The sequence below is a fragment of the Hyaena hyaena genome, unplaced genomic scaffold (assembly GCF_003009895.1).
Source record: "Hyaena hyaena isolate Hyena2069 unplaced genomic scaffold, ASM300989v1 scaffold_11, whole genome shotgun sequence".
Classification (NCBI taxonomy): domain Eukaryota; kingdom Metazoa; phylum Chordata; class Mammalia; order Carnivora; family Hyaenidae; genus Hyaena; species Hyaena hyaena.
In genome coordinates, this window is record NW_024080643.1 from 3,641,299 (window position 1) to 3,660,080 (window position 18,782).

At 45.5% G+C, this 18,782-nt stretch overlaps 1 protein-coding gene across 7 annotated transcripts in view; it reads right to left on the minus strand.

Moving 5' to 3' along the window:
- Positions 1-4,338: 4,338 nt before the first annotated feature.
- Positions 4,339-18,782, minus strand: part of CDK8 (cyclin dependent kinase 8) — a 123,805-nt gene continuing 109,361 nt past the window's right edge. For 5 of the 7 annotated variants that reach the window (XM_039255079.1, XM_039255071.1, XM_039255063.1 and 2 more), the window contains one exon: positions 16,312-17,469. In XM_039255079.1, coding sequence (XP_039111010.1) covers positions 17,344-17,469 — 126 coding nt within the window. In that variant the 3' untranslated portion in view covers positions 16,312-17,343. The other 2 variants (XR_005532247.1, XM_039255092.1) reach the window with 2 other exon arrangements.

Sequence of the window (18,782 nt, forward strand, 5' to 3'; positions counted from 1 at the left end):
TGATGCCCAGGCCGGGCGGAAGTTCTCTGAGGTTGTAAAAGTCCAGGGCCAACTCCTTTTTTCTTTCTTCTTCTTCTTCTTTTTTTAAATCACTCAATGTATTTAAAAAGAACTAAAGAGATGTCAAAGCAGTTACAGAAATATTGACATATTTTAAATGTTCACACTTTAACAAGTTCATGACTTTATCAGGCCCGCACAGATGCAATGCGGCATGAATGTGCCCGTTGCAATATGAATTCCTGGAGCACATGAGTGTGTGGTCGGGGAATGGGACACAATTTTAAGCTTTTACTGTGGTCCTTTTTCTCCGGGGCTGAGTATGTGACAGATGGTGTTGAAGGGTCTGTCGTGGGGGCTCCTTGAGCACGAGGTCAGCTGGCGGTCGCAGGCTCCCATGCACAGACCTAAGCGAGTGAAGCCCGGCGACCAGAAGACCTGGCCTTTCCCACAGGGCCCGCTGTCCTTGTCCTGATTCGGGGACTGCCTCCTTCCAGATGATTGTACCAAGGAGCGTCTCATTCCTCCAGGAAATTCTTACCCTGCTTCATCCACAGAGGTGTGGGCTCACTCCGTGGCCTTAATTGGCCACACGGTAGCCCACGTCACAGGGAGCGGGGAGATTCATGCGGAACACGCCAGGAAGGGCACCTAGTGACTGGGGGGGGCGGGGAGCTAAGGGTGCCACCCTGTCACTCTCCAGGGGTGAGTGGGATCTGGCCCCATGTGCATAGGACTCCTTTTAAGGAATCTCGGGAGCCAAGACTAGCTGCTCCAAGACTTCCCAGACCCTGAGGTCGGCTTCTTTCCTGAAGGTCCCGTGTTTACAGACGGGACGACTTTGAATTATAAAAATTCTCACTTCAGGAAAGGAATTCTAACACTATTTCTTTGACTAAGAAGCCGGTTTAGCTTACTTATTATCAGACTTACAACCCAGGCCACCGTTGTTCACCCACCTACCCAACAGACATACACACTTATTCTCGTCAATCCTTGGAACTTAATTCGGTTCGGCTGATGCATAGTAGGCCTCAGTGAACGAGTGAATGAAGAGCAGTCCTGTGAGGCTCGAATGTCACAGCTGTGCCGGTGATGGCCCCGTGATCCGCGGGGGACAGTGCCTTCCTAAGCAGTGCAGGCATGCCAAGACTTAATGGGCCAGGTCACACCTCTGAGCCAAGACTCTAGTAGGGTATCTGCCCTCCCCGACACACCTGGTCCTGCCATTTTGTTCAGTGGAGGATCTGTTTCTCTGGTGAGTCATCGAAGCCACAGCACCAGGCGAGTTATCCTCTGTGGGCATGGGAGTGCCGTGCCGTCCACCCCTGGGCGCTGTGGTTGCTGTCAAAGCCCACACTCACCTAGGTCATACACACCATGGGCACTGTCCCCTCCCAACTGTCCCCCTCCGGCCGGGACAATTACAGCTACCTCAAGTGTCCCCATTTGGAAGCACTCAGCAGTGCCTGCCCATCCAATTTCCCAGGCCAGCTGCGCAGATTCCTTAGTAAATCGGTTGGCACGACACCAAAGCCTTTCAGCCTTTAAAATCACTTTCTCCCAAGCCAGAGCTCGGTGGCGGCTCACCTGGTTGTGTGACTGGCCTGTAGACTGCCGCTTCCTCTGTCTCTGAGGCTGGTAAACAACTCGGCACTTCCTGGTGGACCGAGAAAGTGGGCCTCTGTTTAAGGATAAGAGCATCATTTAGACATAATCAAGGATGCAGAAGAGACTTGGTCGTGGACAAAGACAGAGCATTTCTAAACCAGCCATTGCTCTCCGAATGTGGGAGACTCTCTTCCCACAAGGCTGGGATTGTTCGGCTCTCAAAGAAATCAATTAGCTGGGGCATGAGTGAGAAAGGGCTTTGTGATCAGAGGGTATGCTTGCAATACACCCGCAAGCAATCAATGTTACCTCTTTCTCAGTGAGGAGCCAGACACTCGCATAAACTCCTAGGGCCGTGAAATAAACACAGAAGTTAAATGATGAAAAAAGAAAACTGCTAAAAACAAAGGCATGTGAATGCATTTTTAATCCTCAGAAAGCTAATGTGTTGATGTAGTTTGACCTCCAACTGGTACGTGATAAATGGCAATCAAAACTTCATGAAAGAGCATGTTCCTATAGAATAGAAGCATATTGGTAAATATGAGTAGGCGGAAGAGGGGGCCGTGGGTGAAGAATCCCAGACCCAGCTTGTCCAGTGCCTCAATGAGTCGTTTTCCTTGCAGCAAAAATAACCAACTCAAAATGGCTTAAACAGTAAGGATACTCCTTTTCTTTCTTTTTTTAAGTTTATTTATTTTTGAGAGAGAGAGCGAGAGAGAGCTGGGGCAGAGAGAGAAGGGGAGAGAATCTGAAGTGGGCTCAGCACAGAGCCAGATGCGGGGCTCGAACTCACGAACTGTGAGCTCATGACCTGAGCCGAAGGCAGGTGCTTAACCGACTGAGCCACCCAGGTGCCCCAAGAATATTTATTTTCTATGTAACCGGAAAGTCCAGAGGGAACAGGCTTCCAGGCTGGTAGGTCCACTCCCAGCCCCAACTTCTGGTGGCCTCCCCTCCGCCACCCTCAGCCTCGGCTCGGCCCCAGCACTGCTGTTCGCCTTCCCGCCTCCCTCCGCTGACTTGCTGGAGTGGCGTGCGTTCGCTAATTGGCTGCAGAGGTAAAGACGGATGTAGGGGCACAGGGGCGTACACTGAACCCCAGCCTGCCTGAGAGCTGCGCATCTGGGGCAAGATGCAAGCCTCTTACGCACCAGCCTCGTAATGTGGAGAAGAAGAAGAAGGAAGGAAGGAAGAAGAAGAAGGAAGGAAGGAAGAAGAAGGAAGGAAGGAAGAAGAAGGAAGGAAGGAAGAAGAAGAAGGAAGGAAGAAGAAGGAAGGAAGGGAGGGAGAAGAAGAATGTCTGTGTTCAGAGATTGTAGTGAGGTTTAAGACAGATGCTGAGACCGGGACTGGCATCGAGAAAGCACCTCATAACGTGAAGAACTCACCCCTTGTTTTTATGGGATTTATTAAACGCTTACAGTGCTAGGCACCGAGCTCCCTTACGGAGACTACGGGCAAGAGCGTTGGCGGTTAGGACACAGTGTGGCAGGATTCCTACCCTTGATATCCCTTGTCCCGTGATGGGAGCAAGTCTGGGGACATGCTGGCCTGGCGCCTGGGAAGCGACAGAGAGGTAGGCAGGAAAAATGGGGAGGATGGTGACACTGGCCTCCAGGTCTCTTCAAGGTCTTTGTGGAAAGCACAGAGTTGCTTGTACGTTTCATTTCCATTTCCATTCAAATACTCTGGTGTCATGGACTTGGAAGGAAGGAAGGAAGGGAGGGAGGGAGGGAGGGAGGGAGGGAGGGAGGGAGGGAGGGAGGGAGGTTGATCATGCAAACGAAGCAGAATACTTTTCTTTGTAACCCAAGAAACCCAACATGGTCTAGACTCCACAGGTCAAAAGGTTTGCTTCAGCCCGGAGCACCTGTGTGGGCCAGAGCCACGTGAGGGGACAGGAGTCGGGGAAATTACATTCCTACTTCTTTCTTTTCGGACCATGTGAGGGCAAGTACTTAACTGTGCTTAAAAATGTTGACTGCTGGGGCGCCTGGGTGGCTCAGTCGGTTAAGCGTCCGACTTCAGCTCGGGTCGTGATCTCACAGTTTGTGGGTTCGAGCCCCGCGTCGGGCTCTGTGCTAACAGCTCAGATCCTGGAGCCTGTCTTCTGATTTTGTGTCTCCCTCTCTCTCTGACCCTCCCCTGCTCATGCTGTCTCTATCTCTCCTTCAAATAAATAAATAAATAAATAAATAAAATTTTTAAAAAATGTTGACTGCTTTTAGCAGATATCAAAAATTGAAATGGCTACGCAGCTTTGCCCAGGAAAAGAAAAAGCCGTCCAAGCCTATGTAAAATGACCGTTGAAGTTAAGACCTTTGACTTCTTTGGATTTTTAGTGGCACGCTACTACATCTTTGTGCCGATCCCCGTCCCGTTCTGCTCACGGGTGGGCGCTGAGGAAAAGCCATCTAGAACCTGTGGCCCTAAGCATGGTCTTCCCAGATGAAGTAGTTTAAGCTACATTTAACCATCAAGAGATTTCTCTGCCAGCCGCCGGTTCAGCCTATGGCCGGTTCCTTCTCCTGTGAGGGTCACAGAGGGTGGGCCCGTGAGCTCACTTGAGTCCCATCCCGTGATCTCACGGTTTGTGGGTTCGAGCCCCGCATTGGGCTCTGCGCTGACAGCTTTTTCTGCCTCTCCTGCTCGCACTCGTGACTCTCTCTCTCTCTCTCAAAAATAAATAAGCATTAAGAAAAAAATTTTTTTTTAAATCTCTCTTTAAGGATGCTTGACTTAGCACATGTGAAGTGTGAAAGCGTGGGTGAGGAAGTGGGTGGTGGGGCTGGTCAAGCTCTGGTTAGTATCAGCGGTCTGGCTGGTCGAGAGAGCATTGTTCTGGAAAGGGAACCAAGCGTGTTCTTTAGGGATAGGAATGTGCTGGGAGAAATTCCTTTTAAGCCAGGGTATAAAGAAGTTGCTGGAGCAAGCACTCTTGACCTCCCCATTGCATCAGCCTCAAAGGCAGGGAGCACTCTAATTTCCCTCAGACCAGCAGAGTCATCTGCGGACAGGAGCAGCTGCTTTTCTGTGTCAAAAAAGAAAGAAGAAAGAAAGAGAAAAATCACTGATTTAAAGAGGGCACGGAATATTTTCACTGTGCTGGAAGGGTATTTTCAGCACATCTGGGCAGGATTCTAAACTTACCAAATGCTTAATGTAAGATTCTCATGCCTCCTAGGGATGTTTTATTGTGTTACCTCCAAGATTTTTTTGTTTCTGTTTTTTTTTTTTATCACTTTGTTTCCAATTTGTATCCTTGGGGACAGAACAAAAATGCTTTTCCGCATCCTAGGAAATGCTTCAAGCTGGGCACAATTTGATATTAACGGAGGATATTCAGAACACTTTTTCATGGATTCTAAAACGGGTTCCAAAGTGGCAAATGTTATTTTCCCCCCTAATTTAATAAAATGACAGAACAAGTTAAGTTATTAAAGATCTGACACCCCACCAGGATTCCACAGTACTGAGGTAAATGGAATTACTCTTTCTAAATAATACAGAAGGGGAAATGAAAGCATTATTGTTACTATGCTAAGAACAAATGAAGAAAATACGTTTAGTTTCATGAAGAAATTCACTCCTTAAGACTTTTTTTAAAGTCAATTCGATCGAAGGGATTCTTTAACCCTAGATTTCTTCATAGATACAACCATTTGCCATCGAAAGTACCTCCCAAGATGGAAACCAATCTGACAATAAACTATTTGTAAAAAAAATTAAAAAAAAAAAAAGTGCCTCACAAGCACGTGTGGCTTAGGGGAGACCCGAAATCTGGAAGGTCAGGATGGTGATGGTAAAGATAACATTCACCTCTGAAAAATTCTGGTCTTCCGGAATCTCAGAGAAAATAACCTGAACATATGAAAAGAAAAATGAACACACTCCCCTAGCCCAAACCTGTGTTAATATTTGTAATATTTTAATGAGTAATGTGGGTCCTGGTGGCATATTTGGAAAACAGGTGAACACCATCTTCTAATATTTGGTCCTCTGAATTAATTTCTAACCCCCGCCAAGGGAAAATACTTGCATATATAGTCCAGAGTGCGTATGATAATACTACTTAGGAAGAAAATGATGGTGAAAATTACTGTTTATGCTCAAATATAAAGTGGGATTGTCTTTCAATATTATCATTCAAAAGAGAAGGAATCGTCTGATAATCAACATCTTATAAAGATTTTCTGAGGAAGACCTGGATCCAAATAAGGCTGTATCGTCAATAGATGAATGGATAAAGATGCGGTATATAATGGGATGTCATTTGGCCATAAAAAAGAATGAGATCTTACCATTTGCAACAACATGGATGGACCTAGAGGGTATTATGCTAAGTGAAGTCAGTTAGAGAAATATCATATATTATTTCACTTATATATAGAATCTAAAAAACCAAAGCAAAACAAATGAACAAACAAAAAAGCAGAAACAGGGGCGCCTGGATGGCTCGGAGTCAGTTAAGCGTTGGCTCAGGTCATGATCTCATAGTTTGTGAGTTTGAGCCTGGAGCTGCTTCGGATTCTGTGTCTCCCTCTCTCTCTCTGCCTCTTCCCCGCTTGCATTCTGTCTCTCTGTCTTTCTCAAAAATAAATAAATATTCAAAAAAAAAAAAACAGACCTATGAATACAGAGAATAAACTGATGGTTGCCAGGGGTCGGGGGAGGGGTGGGCAAAATGAGTGAAGGGGAGTGGGAGGTACAGGCTTCCAGTTATGGACTGAGTAAGTCAGGAAGGTGAAGTGCACAACACAGGGAATGTAGCCGGTGATACTGTACTAGTGTTGTATGGGACACACAGTAGCTACACTTGTCCTAAGTATGGCATTTGACCATTGTCAAATCACTAGGTCTAACAACCAAAACTCACGTAACATCGTGTGTTAACTAAACTTCAATTTTTAAAAATTAATAAAATAGAATGGCCAGATTTAGCCAATGAAAGTCTGTATTGGTATTTCAGCCGGACATTCTGTATGATCAGTTACATTTAAATATCAGACAAATACCTTTTTTTGGTAATGCAAGTACATTCCCTACAGTACTTGGGGCATTTTACACTAACATTTATTTACTGTTTATCTGAAATTCAAATTTAAGTGGACACCCTGTATTTTTTATCTTGCCACTCTAGTCTAAAATGATCTTTAAAGTGCTAGTTTGGGATGATGATGGAGGTCACCTGACGGCATGGATTTCTAAAAACAGAGACAAAGCAATTGACCAGGTTTGTATTTAGTAATTATCTTTGGGGGTCTGACATACCCAGTCAGAATTATTGGCTATATTGTAAATATGCCTTATAAAAATCACTTACAAAAGCCACAAAGTGCTTTGCACGTGGTGATGGCTGGTGAAAATAAACAAACAAACAAAAACAAACACCAGACAAGTCATTTCCTGTAATGTGAATGAATACTTGTGGCCTGGGTAAAATTTCCAGTGAGAGCGATGTACATAAAAAAGACAAAAAATGCTGTATCTCATACAATTTCAAGTGACATAAACATGATATTTTAGACAGCTTAAAAAGAAATTATAGTGATGACAAAATTGCTCAAGACCAAGATGCTAATGAGAGCATGAATAAAATTATTTCATTCTAGTGAGAAATGGCAATATTCTAAAATAATATGTTTATGTAATGTGTAGTTTTATATATTTGTAACTAAATTGAACTTTATAAGTATATGTAAGTGTTACATCTCCATCTCTTGAAGGATATCTGTGCCTGTCTGTCTATTGTCTGTCTGTCTACTGTCTGTCTATTTATCATCTATCTATCTACTCTATATCTATCTATCTATCCACCTATCAACTATCTACTATCTATCTATATCTATCTATCTACTATCTACATCTATCATCTATCTACTATCTCTATCCATCCAACTATTATCTATCTACTCTCTATATCTATCTATCTATCTATCTATCTATCTATCTATCTATCTATCTATCAATCATCTATCTATCTATCTATCTATCTATCTATCTATCTATATCACCTGTCTATTTATCTATCTATCTAAACTCTTCTTTTTTTCATCTTCTCATTGGGAAAGCGGAGGATCACATATACCAGACGGCCAAGCCAGATGTTTGGACAATGTACACAGGTTTTAGGAAAATGTGTTGACCCTCTTATCAGTATCAAACTCACTTATAATACAATGCTAATAAATTTTGTGAATCTGCTCAATGTTTTATCCATCTATCAAACTGTCTCCAGCTGTGACTTCTGCTCCCAGCCATGATGGAACAATAGAACCAGATTTACCTTTCCTCCTTAAACAAATTTTTTAAATTTATGTATTTGTTTATTAATATAATGTATTGTATTAAATTATCCCAACAAGTGCCCTCCTCCATGCCCATTAGGTTTATTTATTTTGAAAGAGTGAGAGAGAGCAGGGAAGGGGCAGAGAGAGAGGGAGAGAAAGAACCCCAAGCAGGCTTCATGCTGTTATCACAGAACCCAGTGCAGAGCTCGAACTCACGAACCATGAGACACCCCTCCTCCTTAAAGAATTTGAAAATTGGACCAAATATATTTGAACATTGTTTTTCAGACATCAGATAATAGGCAGCACAAAACGAGTTTTACTCTTATGTGAGCTTACCGCTTGAGGGCAGTTTCCAGCACAAGAAAGGGAAAATCCAAGTAAAGTCACTTGGTCTTGGTGTGTGTTAGGCAGACGGCAGTTGCACGGTAGAGAAGCTAAGGTGGCGAAGGGCGCCCGGGTGGCTCAGCCGGTTGAGCGTCTGACTCTTGATTTTGGCTCAGGTCCCGGTCCCAGGGATGTGGGTGGAGCCTCACATCACGCTCTGTGCTGAGCATGGAGCCTGCTTGGAATTCCCTCCCCCTGCCCTCCCGCTGCCCCCCTCCACTCTCTCATGCTCTCTCTCTAAAATAATATAAGACAAAATAAAATCATAAAATAAAATACACTTAGAAGCTAAGGTGGCCGGAATTTAAGGGCCATGTACGGAGCAGGGGGCTGCACAGAGGAAGAGGGAGCTCGGGAGAGCTGTAGAGGAGTCCCTTCAAATCTTCTGCTGAGAACCGATCTGTGCACGCAAGAGAGGACATTACCTGAGGTCAGAGAAAACCACTGCCAGGAGCTCACGCAGGGCTGAGAATAGTCTATCTTCCGACCAACCGGGGTGGATGCTGAGGCATTTGGCAGAATTCTCAGAAGGACATTTCTTTAGTATCACTACTTCATTAGCCCTAGGCTCGGTTCTGGACCTGATGTATAAGCTTAAAAGCAAGCGTCAAAAGGATCTGGTTAATTTAACAACATGCCCAAACAAAATCCAACACTAAACAAACATAACCAGCTCTAGTAACCAACAAAGCAAAATTCACAACATCCAGCATCCAATAAAAAACAAAATTACCTGGTTAAGAAATTTTAAAAACACTCTCAGTTATAATTACATCAAAAGGAATAAGATACCCAGGAATAAATGTAACTGAGGAAGAGAAAGACCTATACACTGAAAACCGTAATACTGATGAAAGAAATTGAAGGCAACACAAATAAACGGAAAGACATTCCATGTTGGTTAAATGGGAGAATAAATATTGTTAAAATATCCACACCACCCAAGCAGTCTACAGATTTAACGCAATCCCTATGGAAATTCCAATGGCACTTTTCACGGAAATAGAAAAGACAATCCCAAAATTTGTATGGAACCGCAAAAGACCCCGAAAAGCGATGAGGAAATCAAAGAACAGTAGAAAGGGCACCACACTTCCATGATTTCAGTCTATACTACGGACTCATAATACAACAGTTATGGTGCCAGAGGGAGAAGGGGACCATGAGAGGAATCCAGTATAATCTGGTATTAGCAAAAGTCTTTGATTACATCAGAGAAAATGGTTAGTTATCTCTTTTGGCCTACGTAGGGCGTATTTTCCACCAATGAAGAAACTCAACTGGGAAAGCAATTACTGCCAGTCAAGCCGATTTTAGGGTCTATTAAGCCAGCATCGGTTTTTACATCCATTAGCACGGGTGGAATATGCTTTCAACAGACATTATCGGTAAGTGATAAAACACAAATTCTTTTTGTACTTTGCAACTTAAATGGAAAAACACACCTAAGAAATGACTTTATTTGTAAACGAGAAGGTGCCCACTGGCCATCCACAAGCTTACCGATTTCATCTCTGGCCATTGGTGCCCAGGACATGTTTTGTGCTCGGGCCACTTCACCGTGGGTGACCATCCTAGACTTAACTCCTTTCTCTGGGGTGTGGACGCTGGAGTAATCTGACTTTACCACATAGCCGACTGACTTTGCAGGGCATAATCTCTCCACACTTTATTTTGTCTCATTTGTACAATCGGGAGAATAATACCTAATTCCCCAAATGGTAGGCAGGCCGAGTTACTTTACGATGAGGCTGAGCTAATGAAGGTTATTGTGCAACTCTGAATAGTGATGGAGCTTGCTTTACACAGCACCTGTCAGCATTTCTGGGATTCACTGAAAGCATCATAGGTATTGCTACATTTCTTTTTCTTTCTTTAAGTTTTTTTAAATGCTGTATTTATTTTTGAGAGAGCACAAGCAGGGGAGGGGCAGAGAGAGGACAGAGGATCCAAGCAGGCTCAGCGCTGATAGCAGAGAGCACCATGCGGGGCTTGAACTTACTAACCGTGAGATCATGACCTGAGCCGAAGTCGGACGCTCAACTGACTGAGCCACCCAGGCGCCCTGTTACTACAATTCTTCATATTTACAGAGCGTGGAAAAGAATGACTTGACCAAGGCCTTATAGGAAGTCCCTGGCAGAAGCAAGCCCTAGGTCTCCTGATCCCAAACCCATGTTCCTTCTGATGCTTTGCACCAATACCCCCCCCTGCCCCAGCCCCGAAATCTTTCCCACTGTACTACTCCCTCTTCTCAAAAGAGAATCGTTACGGTTCTTAAGCTTCCGTTTAATGCTTGATCCAATAATGGCTTCCATTGCTGTATTTCCCACACGTGTATCCTGACTCCTCAACTAAATTAAATTCCGTGAGTATTTGAGGATTGTGGTTTGTTCCCCTCTGTTTGGCCACAAGCTCTAACAGCCCATCTGACATATACCAAATGCTCAGTAAATGTGAACTCAGTTCCACTGCTCCCTCAAAACACTTTCAGGTTATGAGAAAATTCATAGCTGTCGAGACAAATATTGTGAAGAGAATTAATTGTTCAGTGAAGAGCAGGAGCCCCTAACCTTCACTGAATTTAAGAAAGAAAAAATAATGATGGGTTATTGAATTCTGAGTTACCTTTAAATATTTCAGCCCTGGAATTATTGATGTGCATACAAACTGCCAATTTAAAGTGTACAGGTTCATGGGGCGCCTGCGTGGCTCAGTCGGTTAAGTGTCCAACTTAGGCTCAGGTCATGATCTCACAGTCCGTGGGTTCGAGCCCCGCGTCGGGCTCTGTGCTGACAGCTCAGAGCCTGGAGCCTGCTTCAGATTCTGTGTCTCCCTCTCTCTCTGACCCTCCCCTGCTCACACTGCCTCTCTCCCTCTCTCAGAAATTAAAAAAAAAAAAAAAATTAAAAAAAATAAAGTGTATAGTTTCAGGAGTTTCGAAAAATGTATACACATACCCAATGCAGCCATCACTACAATTAAGAGCCTACTGAACTTCCATTTTTACTGCTGAGCAATACATCCCGCTGCATGGAAGTACTGCAATTCGTTTATCTATTCGTCTGTTGGCAGACATCCAGTTCAGTGCGATCATAAAGGTGCTTTGAACATTGTGTGGACATGTTTTCATTTCTCTCAGGTAAATATACAAGAGCGCAATTGCTGGGTCCCCTGGGAAGTATGTATAACTTTATAAGCAATTGTCAAATTGCTTTCCGGAGCGGCTGTTCTACTGGGTACCTCTACCGGTAACGTATGGCAGTTCCAGTGCCTCCCTGTCCTTGCCAACACTCGATGTTGTTGATCCTTTTCTTCCCCTTCGGTCTTTCACTTTGGTAGAGTTTATTTAAAGCCACTAAAATTGACCCGAGCAATTCTGCAGGTTTTAAAAAAAATGCTTATGTTTGAGAAAGAGAGAGAGAGGGCGAGAGTGCACAAGCAGGGGAGGGGCAGAGAGAGGGGGAGACAGAGAATCCCAAGAAAGCTCCACGCTAGCAGCACAAAGCCTGACGTGGGGCTTGAACTCACAAACTGTGAGACCGTGGCCTGAGCCAAAACCAAGAGTCAGACGTTTAATCGGCCACCCAGGTGCCCCGATTCTTCGAGTTTTGACACCTATACTTGCGTAGCCGTGACAAAAATCAGGATACAGAAGAGTTTCATCACCCAACAAAATATGAACATGTTCCTTTTTAGCGGATCCCTCTCTTCCCTCCTGCCCCTGGCAACTACTGGTCTGTTTTCTGTTCTTGCAATCTTGCCTTTTCCAGAATGCCATAGAAATGAGATCACACAGTATGGACTTCTTTTTTTTTTCTTTCTTTTCTTTTTTTTTTATTTCTAGGAGAGAGAGAGAGAGAGAGACAGCGTGAGCAGGGGAGGGTCAGAGAGAGAGGGAGTCACAGGCTGAAACAGGCTCCAGGCTCTGAGCTGGCAGTCAGCACAGAGCCAGACGCGGGGCTAGAACCCACGAACCGCGAGATCATGACCTAAGCGAAAGTCGGACGCTTAACCGACTGAGCCACCCAGGCGCCCTGGGGTATGCTTAGCTTTAAAAGAAACTTTCAAAAAAGTTCTAGTTGCTCCACGTCTTCACTTATTTGGTACTTAGTTTTTAATTCGAGCCATTTTAACTCATTGTGGTTTTAATTTGCATTTCCCTAATGAGCAATGGTATTGAGCATCTTTGCATGACCTTATCTGCCATTTGGTTTTCTTTGGTGAAATGTTTCTTCAAATCTTTTGCCCGTAAAAAAGTTTTTTTTTTTTATTATTGAGTTTTTAAGGGTTCTTTATTTTTAGAGACAAGTTCTCACGTGACTTGCAAATAGCTTCTCCATTCTCTTAACAGTCTGTCGAAGAGCAGTTCTTAACTGTGATGGAGTCTAAGTTATCGATCCTTTCTCCTATGCATCGTGCGTTTGGTTTTATACCTAAGAAATTTTTGCACTTTCTATATTTTACTCTACAGGTTTTATAGTTTGGGGTTCTGTATTCAGATTTAGGTCTATGATCCATTTTGAGTTAATGTCTGTATGGAGTATAAGGTCCGAATTGAGGCTCTGTTCGGTTTTGCGTAAGTCTATCAAATTGTTCCGGCATCATTTGCTGAAAAGACAGTCCTTTCTCTGCTCAAATACTCTCACCCTTCTCTGGCAAATCAACTGCCCTTATATGTATCAGTATCTTTCTGGGCTCGTCATGTTCTACTGATTTATATGCCTATTCTTTCTTCAGTACCACAATGTCTTATTATTGTAGGTTTAGAGAAGTCTTCTTCCTTTTTTAAAATTCTTTTATTTCTGAGAGAAAGAGTGTGAGCGGGGGAGGGGCAGAGAGAGGGAGACAGAACGTCCATAGCAGGGCCTGTGCGGTCAGTGCAGAGCCGATGCGAGGCTCGAACTCACAAACCGCGGGACCACGGCCTGAGCAAAAGTGCGATGCTTAACTGACAGCCACCCAGGCGCCCTTAGGTTTAGATAAGGCTTAAAATCACATAATGCATCGTCTCTGTACTCCTTTACTCTAGTGCTTTTGCTTCTCCATATAAATTCTAGAAAAAGCTTATTGACGTCTACCAAATATCCTCCTGAAAAAACATAACCTCCAAAGTGTGACCGACGGGAAGCCACCGAAGGATTAAGTGCATGTACAATGGCCATTCTAGTTTCTTCTTTAAAGTAAGGACTACAAAATCCTTCCTCCATGGGGGAGGCAGACAATAAACAAATATACAAACAAACAAACCCCCATATATGTATACAAATGCCAAGTAGTGATCACTGTCCACAGAATGGCAAGAGTGGGAGCCAGGGGCCAGTTAGGAAGCTAGATGGTGGCTACGGAGAGGAGACGAAAAGCTCTCTTTTGGATATGCTGGATTTGAGGTCCTATTTGACATCCAAATACAAAGTCATTTATTCACTCACTCCTTCATTCACTCAGTGAATATTTAGGAGCACTGTCCTAGGCAAGGCCCTCTTCCAGTTGCTGGGATTACTGTCATCAATAAAAAGAGTGCCTAGAGGTGTTAGCTAACACCGCGGTGGTGATCACGTGGTGATCACGTGTAGCCGATCAACACCTCTTACCTCTTAAGCAGGACGAGTTAAAGGTCAATGCCATCTCAGCGAGGAAAGACTGCCTGCCTGCCTGGGGTTTCTCTTCCGGTGGGGGTGGGGAGGAACAATAAGGAAGCCTAAGTTAGCAGTCAGTGCTATGGGGGAAGATGAAGCTGGGGGTGAGCGGGGTGGGGAGGCGGGGGACAGGCTGCTATTTCAGAGTGGAAGGGAAAGGGGTCTCTTAAGATTTGAGCGGACCGGGGCAAGGGAGGGAGGGAGCCAAGCTGGGGGGAGCAGGAGACAGATGCAGCCGGAAAAGGGGGAAGAGCCTGAGACGACACGTGCTTGGCAAGCTGGAGGAACAGCGCGGGACAGCGCCGCCCAGGAAGGGCGACAGAAGACAGGTGTGCGGCATGGGAGGCCACGGCGTGCAGGGGCTTGGCTGGCTCTCGCTGCTGGAGGCTGAGGTCAGGGTGGAAAGAGGCAGGTCGCTCGTGTAAGGGTCGAGGGAAGGTAGAAGCCTGTGGCTGGCACGGAGGGGTGCGGCGCAGGCGGGGAGGGGGGCGGTTCGTTCGGGGGCATAAAGGGACAGCGCCCAGGTCTGCCCACGGGATGGGAATGGGGCACGTGAGAGAGGATGAGGCCAAGGCTTGTGCGTGGCCTGGACGGCCGGGAGGGAGGGACGTGGTGAAGGCTGTACGAGGGGCGGAGTGTGAGGCAGAGCCGGGAGGCCGCTTCAGGGGTCCGGTCTGGTGACAGTCGCAGTAATGAGTCACACACGGCAGGTGGCTCTGGACGGGAACTCCGGGAACCACCGGCCTACGCGAGTCCGGGCCTGGACGGGTGCACCCAGGGCCACGTGAGGGGAGAGGCGGAGACGGTGCAGGGCTCCTCACGGGAGGGGGGGGGGGTGTCCCTTCGTAAGGGACGGGACAGACCAGAGTCAAACACGCGTGATGGGCGCACGGTGGAGAAAGCCAGGAACGGGCTCCGGGGTGACGGCCGGTGTGTGTCTGTGTAGGTTACTTGTCACAGCTGCAATTAAATACATGAATCCGGGGCTGTGCATGCAGTAGGCTGGGAATGTAAATTTGATGGTTACCGGAGCTGTGCATGCAGTAGGCTGGGTATGTAAATTTGATGGTTACCCATACGTTCAACTCTCAAGACTGGACAGGGTCACACAGCAAACAGGGGCTGATGGATTAAACAATCGCAGAATGGAGGCCTAGGAAGTTTCCAACACGTACAGTGGAACTTGCTATAATGGGTTTTACTATTTGTTGAAGAAAAAATCATTTTTTATTTGAGAGAGAGAGAGAGAGAGAAGGGGGAGGGGCGAGAATCCTAAGCAGGCTCCAAGCTCAGCACGGAACCCTGCGCGGGGCCAGATCCCACAACCCTGGGATCATGGCCTGAAGTGAAATCAAGAGTCGGACGCTCAACCGACTGAGCCACCCGGGCGCCCCGGGTTTTGCTGTTTGAGGTTCATGCAGGAGAAGGTGGGTTGTGGGCAGGGCGCCCCCCCCCCCAAGTCACTGAGCTGCTGTTTGCTCACATCGTTAGCCCAGCTTGGAGGCCTTCTCGTGTGTTCCTCAGACAACCGCCTCCAAACCAACTGAGGTTAAAAATGAAGGTTCCATGTCCTCCCTACGCCCCAGAGCCAACCTCGCAGACTGGACGCGGAGAAAACCCACCCGCACATCATCTGCACGCCCACTGAGCCGCTGCATCAGAGGCAGGGAGGAGCCACAGTCAGGCTGACTCGGGCTGCGGTCAGAGGGCGGCCCCTGACGGCGCTGGGGAGGGGACCCTGGGACCGCGCTATGTGGACAGGCTGGGGTGGGAAGCCGGGACGTGTCCACACAGATTCAGCTCCTAACGGTCCTTACTGCTAGGATCGGGCTTCGCAGGGTTGGGAATTTCTTAGTTCTCTGAATGCTTTTACATGAATGAGTGGAGTTTTTAAGAAAAAAAAAATCATGTCAGCTTTTTAAATCTTCTGTGTTTTGTGCTAAGGTGGGGGGGAAATAATTATTTGGGGTAAAACAAACCGTTGTCAGCATAACACGGAATTACGCCTTATTCGAGAAGTGGAAAGCTCGTCCTAATTCTTTATTGTGTGTCTGTTCCGCATCTATTATACAACTAAGTGCCGCAGAGGAAAGAATCCGTATCTAAATCATAGGTCATTACTCCACTACAGAGGTAGAATATATACACATTATTAATGAACACAACTGAAGAGATTTATTTAGAGCCCACTTGTTAAGGCACATTTTGAAATAACACACCATTGTGAAATATAAAAATACAGCTGACTCCATTTTTTGATTTATGAAAAATAAATTTATTACATAACACCTTGTTTTTAACAATGTTCAATTTTTTTTAAATTCAGAATACTTGTGTCATTCATGTAAAATAGTTTGATACAGTACATTGTATGTTATAGGTTTTTTTTTTTCCTCAAAAATTCTAAGGCTCTCCTACTCCTTCTCCTTTGCTGAAGTAAGGGCACCCTAAACAACGTGCGAACGAGTTTTAAAAAGGAAAATTAACTGAACAAAATTTTAATAGCACTACACCAACCAGCTTTAAAATCAGGACAAAAGATCTGAATCGGATGCCGCACCTTTCAGAGGAAGTTATCATTCATGCTTTTTTCGTCTTAAAGCATGCTCACTAATCAGCAACAGCAACAGGAAAAATAAAACACTGTCTATGACAATCATCTCAGTTTGTTTGCCGAACCAAACAGGTTTCTATCAATGACAACATATTTAATTACTATCAAATAGCAGCTTTAATACCAGTCAAGTCATAGATTGAAAATAAAAACAAACTTATACGTTGGAAATTAATCTTTGGGAGTTTTGAAACCTTTCAGGAAAAACTATGTGGCTTCTGTACTTTCAAAAAAACCCAAGCAACGGTCTTGGTCAAAAAACACTGATTAATGTAGAAAAAAAATGAATCAACCCACTGATAAGACACTAAACTGAAAGGTGTACCAAAATCATCTCAGTTCGAGTCTCGGTGATTTTGTTGAGTTAACGTACGCTGTAGGTTTCAAGTACCAGTTAGATGCGCGTGTGTGCACTATTGGTCAGAGGACGCTGTTACACTGAAAGAACTCACCACATACAAGACAAATGTTCGCCCTAGCACATTTCACAGCTTCAACTGCTACAGACCGTCACTGAAAAAAATGCATTGGTCAGTCTGAACCATGTCAAGTAAACTATGGAAGTAGCAAATCCACAACACAAACTGTGCTAGCACTTTCTTTCAAGTCTAACTCCAAAATAGGTACAACTGGGAAGCCACTACCCCGGTCTGTGGAAAGTGGTGGGACTTGGCTACTGGACAGTCTGAGGACGTGGGTGGACAGTACATTCCCGTGGCCCACACCGGGTCCCCGCAGGGAGCGGCTCCGCCAGTCCCACAGCGTCGGCAACAGTGCCCGGACCACATTCCAGCGCGGCTCAGTACCGGTGCGTCTGGTGGGAGTACTGTGGGGGCTGCTGGGAGGTAGCTGAGTATCCCATGCTGCTCTGTGGCTGTGATGTGCTTGGTCCAGGGTTGGGGTAGGCAGCATGTGGATTGGAACGCTGGAACATGGAGAATGAGGGAGAAACGAGAGTCAGACGTTTCCGAGAGTGGCCTCTGCCCCGAGCCAGCTAGGCGTCTGTGCCTTTACAATCTCATTTCTCGCAAGGCGGGGAGAATCTCAAAGTCTGGTGCCATGTGCTAGCTTTAGACTGAATGTGATAAAAACCCCCAATCTTTTAACATCTGCTGCTCTTCATGAAGGTCAGAGAACTGGCTGTGAACAACGTGAGGTGAGTCTCGGTGCAATGCTGTGTGGTTCGCTGTTTCTCTATAGCAGTGACCTCCCTCGACCTCCCTCTTTACGCTGTTTCGTACCGACTTGATCAGTAACAATTAATTTGCTCGAGTTGTTTATAAACGGACTTAACGATGTACACACTAAGAAACTCAAAGAGAACCTGCATGCTATATCTTCCGTAGGAACCTCCCAACATGCGTGTGAATGGATTAAAAAATAAATAAAAATAAAAATGAACAGGACAAGAAAAGGTACCACAGACTAATTTTCTTTGGCATGTAATATTTTTAGGCCCTTTAATGAATCTTACTTTCTGCTACAAGTTATAGACAAAAGTTGATAATTATGGCCGTGTAAGAAGAATGGTGTTCTCAACTCTGAAAAGAGCACAAAGGGGAGAACAGTGAGGAGTTTAGGGCCCTCTGATGTTGGCCTGTTACACGGCTATTCCCGCCCCTGCACCTATACCTCAATATTAGCCCCCAAGACAAATGTGATAACTGATTAACCATCATTTACTACTTTCCTCTTTCAAAGCATATTTAATAAACATTGCAATCCTAAATTCTGCCAACCCTAGCAAAATAACATTTTAAAAAAGTGGACACACAAAATCACAGCAGACACACGAAGTCACAGCGGACACACGAAACTGACGTCACCTACAAAAACCAGCCACAATGATAACATCAAGAAACAAAGAAGCGCAGCAACATTTTCTCGGTTCCAGCAGCGAAGGTCCGAGCACTGCTCTGCTTCGTGCTAAGGGTGCCTTACTGTGCACACACATTCCTGAGCCAAGAAGGACACGCTCTTTCCATTCCCGGCAGGGATCTAGGTTCTAGATCTGTCTTCCCACAGACAGATGTGGGAACAAACAGCCCTCAGAGATGTCTGTCCTTGACCTCCTTGCCTGGATTCCTGGGAGGGAGCTCCTGGCCCGGCAGACAAGAGCTGCCATGGTTTGGTGGGCTGGACCTCTCCTCAAGCAAAGGGAAGGGAGGAGATCTTGTTCCTGAACGGCAGTTGCAGGCTCAGAACCTCAGCAGTTCAGTAAGATCTCCTTTTCCCTTT